General features: G+C 30.2%; 1 protein-coding gene across 1 annotated transcript; it reads right to left on the reverse strand.

Annotated features, from left to right (window-relative positions):
• Positions 1-2,998: 2,998 nt before the first annotated feature.
• LOC101513424 (protein COBRA) lies at positions 2,999-7,137 on the reverse strand. The gene is given in 5 exon segments (XM_012719951.3): positions 2,999-3,319; positions 4,244-4,298; positions 4,300-4,701; positions 6,187-6,266; positions 6,887-7,137. Coding segments are annotated over 5 exon segments (636 nt in total). The 5' UTR covers positions 6,954-7,137; the 3' UTR covers positions 2,999-3,287.
• Between the last annotated feature and the right edge of the window lie 788 nt (positions 7,138-7,925).

Raw genomic sequence — 7,925 nt, forward strand, 5'->3', positions numbered from 1 at the left:
TTAGAAGGGTGTTTCCAAATGCTCATCAATGTCTTTGTGCGTGACATTTGATAAGAAATGCAACTAGTAACATTAAAAATACGAAATTGTATCAAGGTTTAAGCAGTTTGTTAGGTGATTTTGACGTTAATCTATTTGAGAGTAAATAGGAAGCGCTTGTTAGTGAATTTGGGTTGGAAGAAAATATTTTGATTTTGGATATGTATCAAAGGATAAGTATGTGGGCTACTGCTCATATTAGAGGTAAGTGTTATGTTAGGTTTATGACAACTTCGAGGTGTGAAGGTTTGCATTCAGAATTTGGAAAAATATGTTTATGTTGTATCGAATTTGCTTGATTTTTTACAACAATTCTTCAAGTGACTGAATTTCATGAGATTTAGAGAAATTGAGTTTGATTATGCATCATCTTATGAGGAAACTATTTTACAAACTCAATTCAAGTTTTTAGAAAGGTCGACAACAAGGTGGAAAGTGTAACACAAAATGGATCCAAATTTTGTTATAATAGTACCCTAGAGAAGACATGGAATGGGTTGTTACATTTGACCAAGATAAGTTTCATTTTAGATGTTCAAGTAAGAGATTTGAGACATTGTGTATTTCTTGTGAGCATTTTATAGTTGTTTTGATATATCTGAATATTGTCAAGATACCTGAATGTATTGTCAAGCATAGATGGATATAAGGTGTTAAGGATTTAGTAAATGCCAAAAATGCAAATAGTTCATGTCAATATGATCCGACATTTATAACGACTTATGTTACATTTATAGAGCATTGTAAGCGGATGGCTAATGCCACACTTTAGTGTGGTAAATCTAATTTTTGGTGTAGCACTATTGAAATGGCAGAGAAACATACTCACGTATTAGAAGTTGTGGGTAAGGGTGAGGATATTACATCACCAAAAGTTAGAATAGAATTGAAGGAACAATCTGCAATTCACCACGAATTAGGAGAAAATAGGGGGTTGGTGCTTCATCATCATTTAATCGCATCACAAAAATAGTAAGAAAAACACCACATTGTGGTTTATGTGGAACAATTGGTTACTACCTGAAGTCGTGTCATGTTTGAAGGAAATCACAAACTAATTCGTTAGATTCATATCTTAACATTGATGATGAATTTCGAGAAGACAATGACAGCTGCAACATTTACATGGTACTTATGAAGTTTTTGTACTTTGACACTGTAGTATTTTGTTATAGTAATATAAAATTTGATTGAAAATGATGGATGATTGAATTTTAAATTGTAGAATGTTGGTTGAGGTGAAAAGAATAGTCCTACAAATACAAACAAAAGATACAATTGCCTTTCAATTTCAAAATTGTAATGCTGTGATTGCTAATTTTTGAAATGAAGTTACAAAGTAAAAAATTTTAATGATGATTATTGTAGAAAGTGAAAAATGTTGTAATGTGAAGGAGAAGAATGAATGTGAACTAGTAAAAGAGGAGTTGTATTATTTGTGTTCAATAGTAGTTTTTGTACACAAATTATATAATATAAACCAAGTCAATGTTTGGTTTTTAGAAATATGTTGTTGTTATGTTATTTTTAAAACTTTTGTTAGTAATGAAGAAACAACAAAAACAAATTATTAGCCTAATATTATATTATTGTCCATCTATCCAAAAATCTTGAAAATAAATTTCAAATATGGTCCACAGTCCATTTAAACTAGAGTTTGCTCTATTCACCAGGTATAAATGAGACAAATTTTGTCTTCTCTGCTTTACCACTAACAGCGCCGCATCATCATGCCTCCAAAAGCCATTTTCTCTGTGTGTATATTTTTATACTTTTATCATTTTCACGTTCTCTCTCAATTTAATCGTAGAACATTCAAGAGTGGGCCAATATCGAACACATTTGTATTATGTCGCTTTCATGTCCTTAGTTGGCTAACACACACTTCGTTATGTCGTTTTTGTAAAACTTTGTTTTAAATATTTATTATATTTTTTGTAATTTAGTATATATTTATTAAGGAAATTTATTATTCGTGATTATTCATTTAAATAAAAAAATAATTATCTTGTTATTTCTACCATGCATGATAATTTTGAGATTTTTTATTTATAATAAAGTGGGTCTATTAAAAAATTAATATTTTAAATTTTTTACATACAATTTGTTTTTTATTTATTTATTTCTTCTTACTTTATAATTTTTAGGTGTATTATTAGGTTCTTTATATTTTTGCTATGATTTACTCTGTACTAAATTTTATTGTTCTGTGGTGGTATAAACCAATGTGTAGGAATAACTTCCAACGATTAAGAAATAGATTCTTACTTGGCAGAATATCTTGTTAAGTATAATTTATTGATTGAAGATATTTCTAATAGTGAAGGCAACGAAGAAAGTAAAAGTGACAATGATCCTTGTAATATTTGGAGAAAAATGTTACTAGTTCCATTTACAAATGGTAAACAGTGTTTGGATTATATTCAATAATTATTTCTTTAGTTTATTTATTTAATAAAATTTTAAATAATTTTAATCTTCGTATAGATAATTAAAAAATTTAAATGAATTTTAATATTATTTATTTATTACATAGTTAATTATATTTTTACAATTGACAAATGTTTAGTTAATTATTTTTTTTTATTTTTTCTATGTTTAATATCTCATTTCATATTGTGAAGTCTTGGTTTGATAAAAATCAGATATCAATTATTGTTGAAGACGATAAAACTGAAAATATTTATGATGAGACTGACAACAATCATGAAAATATTTTAGAATTGGATCGTATGAATATTTGAAAGAGAAGAAACTTAAAGAGAAGAGATGTCTTTCACTTTTCCTTGTTGTTGACCCTCCTAGAAGAATTGGATGGTATGATTAAAATTTATGTGAAATTTGTTTTGAGATATAGTTGTACCAACATATAAAAAACCGCAAAACATGTCACACACCGTAAGGACAATTTAATAAATTCAAAATATTTAAGGATAGATTAGCAATTCATATTATACCGTAAGGATAATTTAATAAATTCAAAATATTTAACGATAGATTAGCAATTCATATTATACAATCTAAAGATAGTTTTGTGTATGCTAATCAATCAAATATCAAAATATGAAGATAACTTGAAGGTTTTTTTACAAGTGTCACTCATAACTATTTTAACAAAATTAACACCCAAACAAAAGTAGGTTAGCACAATCATTTAAGCATCTTCATCATCATCCAAGTTGATTGCTTTCACATTTATGATATTGTTGATAAAAGCATTAGTAAGTCGGAGTCTTTTGAGCCGGGAATTAAGAATAAGTGCATGTAATGTTCCAGGTCACTGTCATAAAATATGTCAAGTTAGACAACCTCAAATTTGGTTTCCATATTCATAACTCTTGGGAACAATGTACAAAGCATAAATAAACTGTTCATATAGAAAATCACACATTATTATCCATTTCATCAACAAAAGCAATGTTGCTATCAAGAAAATAATGAAAATAAAAAGCAGCTTATTGTAAGAGGAGTAAACACCCATTTTAGTCTCTAAACATGTGAGGTGGTATCTATTAGGACTTAAGCTCATCAGAAGAGTTTAACCTAAAAGATAAGTCTATTAGGTGGGAGAGTCTCATGACTTAAGTACTACATTGAACACTTTTATCTACTCAATGTGAGACTCTTAACAATATCATTATAGTCTTCAAATATATCGAAACTTCAAAAACAAGTCTAACCTAAGTCTTTTTTGTTGTTGTAATTTTATAGATCAACTAACAAATTGAAGACACATTTGATTACTAAATTAATAAAAGAAAGATTGAGTTGAATACCAAACTAACTAACGAATGACACAATTCAGATACATTAATAAACACTATGGTGACATTGTCCGACATATTCAAAGACCCAAATGTCTATTTACTCTTGCACGAGACTCCCACCATGTGCGTTCAGGGGATGATAGATATATGCAATCTTATCTTTTCAAGTGAAGAGGTTGTTTCCAAAATTTGAATTCACGACATCCAAATCACAAACCAGCAACCTTATCATTGCGCCAAGGCTCACCCTCAGGTAAAGAATGAACAATCATAACTAAAAAAATTTCAATTTAGTAAGGCATATTAATGGGTTTATTGAACAAAGGCTATGTACATATCTTAATTTTGACTTGATCAGGAAAGTTATGAAAACACAATGAAAATTTGCAGGAAAAAAAAAACGAGAGAAACTTAAGTTAATGTAATTTGTAACTTACTCATAGCTTGAATGACTCTCCTCTTGTCATTGGTAATAAATTGAGTTGGTCTAACAATTTTTTGCAGGACCACAAGTGTAACCAGGTCCAGGTGCTTTCAATGTGAAATTTCTTGGCAATTTAACTGTTTTATTAGTTGTTCCAGAAGAACCAACACTTATCTGAAAAGAACTCACTGCATTGTTTGGATCCTGAGCCCATGTACTCAACACACCACCTTTGCAACAGTTTGCAATCTGTTGGTTATAAGGTGTTCCTGGCAACAAATCAACTACTGTTGGATCTTTCTTACAACAATGTGGAATTCCTGCTTTGAATTTTGAACAATCTCCTTGTTCTGTTGTTTGGCTTCCCATCATATTCCAAATTACTTCTTTTTTTGCCCATGTCCAACCTAATATCCATCCTGGTTCTTGAACGCGGCGATACTTTTGAAAGTTGTACATTGTCAAAACAGCCTGCTCAACACAAACAATAACAACAATCAATTTTTTTTTTATGACAGACAAATGTTAGTATCTCCGTTATTATGTTAGTATTTTCTTTTTCGTCAAGATTTGAACTCTAATCTTTTAACTCCTTTGATTCCTTGAACTCTTAGTTTAAATCCGTTCAACTATCCAACTCCTACAACAGTCAATATATTTCAGAAACATAAGCAAAAGTTTCATTTCTAAATTTAAAGGAAATGGAAACAATTAGATTGATCCTTTGATGCATTCGGGCATGTTTGGTTTTAGAAAACATTTTCTATTTTTATTTTCCTTGTGTTTGCTTCTAATTGCCAAAATTGTCATTTGTTTTTCATTGTAGGTGTGTATGCTGACTACGCATTTGACTATTAATCTGTTTGGAAGAGTTTATTTCTAAAACTAATTTAAATAGAAAAGTTTTAGAATATCTTCTCGTAAAAATCACTTTTTATATTTAATCACTTTCATTTTTAAAAAAATTATCACTAGTACCTATGTGCAAGTCTAGGGGTGGGAATAGGCCAGGCCAGGCCAGGCTTTGCAAGGCCTGAGCCTGGCCTACGATTAATTTTTTAGGCCTAAGCCTGGCCTACGGCCTATCATAGGCTTTTTTTTCGGCCTGGCCTGGCCTTTTTAAAAGCCTGACCTGGCCTGGAAGCCTATTTAAAAGCCTTATTCATATTAAAATATTTAAATGATCTCCACATACCAATATCAATGTACATATCTATATATATTAAATAAAAAATAATTTTTCTAACAAAATAATTTTAAAAAAATCTGAAACAAACATCCTTTAAACCCTAAAACATAATTCTTGGTTTCAAAGAATAGATTTTTTTTTTTGAAACAAATGTACCAATTATTACCTCTCAAACAAATATGGAAGGACTACTGAGTTATTGACTACTTGAATGGCTACCGAATATGGAACGACTACCAAATATGGAATGGCTATCGAATATGGAATGACTACTGAGTGATTGTCTAATTGATAAAATTTAAAATAGGAAATAATATTATTAATATAATAATAAAAAATAACATTAATAAATAATTAAATATATATAGGCCGGCCTGTCAGGCCTAATAGGCTTCTTTATAAGCCTGAGCCTGACCTATTTAAATAAATAGGCTTTAAAAATAGCCTGAGCCTGGTCTTTTTATTAAATAGGTCAGGCCAGGTCAGGCCATAGGCCCCTGTCGGACGGCCTAGCCTATTCCCATCCCTATGTGCAACGTTATTGTCATTTCCGTGTGAGTGATTTTTACATGTTGACTAACAATGCGTTGATAATAAACCAGTTAACACAATAAAATTTACCAATACAATAGAGAACATTCCATCAAACTAAAAAAAAGGATAGTTTTAAATTTTTCTTACATTTGCTAATCAACATTAAACAGAGTGTATAACTATAAGTTTTTATACCAATTTATTATGACATTAAGGAAGTTTTGAAGACTTACAACATAGCCATCGGGAGTCCAACTAACGATATCCCATTTGAGTGTTATATTGCCAGTTGGATCTAACGGATCATAGGCTTCTGTATATAAAAAAAAAAATCAGTTTTAAGCTATCACTAATATTCAAAGCAATTTAAAAACAAATTAGATCTCTATATACTACTCACAACATTGTATGATATTAAAGAATAAAACAGATTAAGAAAAAAAGTGAAAGTAATTTGTATGTATGAGTAATATCACACTTTCTTTAAGATCAATAAGGATGTAGAAGAGATCTAAAACATAAATCCATAAATAAAATGACCAAAAATGTTAACTTAATTAAATCAATTTTCATATCAACAATAATTGTTAATTTGTAACTATAAATTAAATAAATTGATATTTTTGATAATTAATTTACAGTGTCACCATTTATTAATTGGCAAAAAAATTACTTGGATAAATTATTGTACTTTCATAATTTATAACTTAAGATACCAACACAAGAAAATATGAACGGACAGAATGAAATAAGGATCCAAATTGACAAGAATAAGATTTGTAGCAAATAAATAACAATCCATTCATTCAAATCTCAAATGAAAACGCCTTCCAAGTTCCAAAAAATGTGAACTCATTAATTGAGAGAAGTAGAACTACCAAAGAGCAAGAAAAACTTTCAAGAACTAAATGGATGATGAGAAGTAGAAAATACCTATTGAAGTGAATGTGTAGCAAGAGAATAGTACCAAAAGAACAGATCCAATGGTAGTTAACAACATTTCTTGGTGCAGATTTAATCTAACAATGAAGTACAACTTCAAGATCTGCACAAGAAAGAGAATAAGATAAAACAAAAAGGAGTTTAAGGACTCTTTATGTTAGCTCTATAGTTCCCTTACAAAGCAAGAGTTTTGGTTTTGTGATGAAGTGAAGTAATACTCTTAACATGAAATTTCATGCAATCACTTCTTGCTAACCACACCTATAAAGAGTTTTAACAATTTTGCTATCCACACCTCCTTTTTGCTAACTACACCTATCAATTTTAAAAAATAAACGAAATATTCAAAATATTCTTGCTTATTTATTACATTCTTTAAACTATAACTTCTCTTTCTATCTTCATGTTGTACCTCACACTCATGTTCATCATCCTTCTTCTTCTTCTTCCATTTTCAACAACTTCAACATCTTCAATCATCTTCGTTGGCTCTCATTTACATCAGTTTTGCATCATCTTGTTCTTCTTCTTGTTCTTCAACTTTTTTTTTTTTATAATATTTAATTAGGGTTATGTGATTGAAACTGATTTTGATGAAAATGAAACTCATTTTGTAAACTGATTTTGGTTACGCAAACTGAGTCTGTCCAAAAATATACGTGAACTCAGTTTGCGTACGTAGAGTTCACGTATATTTATGGACAAACCGTGTTCACGTATGTTTCTGGGCAAGATGAGTTTGCGTAGGTCCTAGGCAAACTGAGTTTCACGTACGCAATATGAGTTCACGTATGTTTTTGGGCTGACAAAACTGAAGGAGGAGGAGGAGGAACAAGGTGTTGGAAATGATGAAACATAATTGGCATTGATGATGGCTTTAATGTGTGAATTGAAAAATGAGAAGTCCCACATTGGAGGGAACACACTCATTTATGACCTTTATAAGGAGTTAGTTTCACAATTGGGTTGGGCCCCAAGGGGCACCGCAATTTTGTGAAGGAGGGAGAACGCAAGCAAACGGACCACCACA

This window comes from Cicer arietinum, chromosome 1 (genome assembly GCF_000331145.2).
Source record: "Cicer arietinum cultivar CDC Frontier isolate Library 1 chromosome 1, Cicar.CDCFrontier_v2.0, whole genome shotgun sequence".
In the NCBI taxonomy this organism is placed as follows: domain Eukaryota; kingdom Viridiplantae; phylum Streptophyta; class Magnoliopsida; order Fabales; family Fabaceae; genus Cicer; species Cicer arietinum.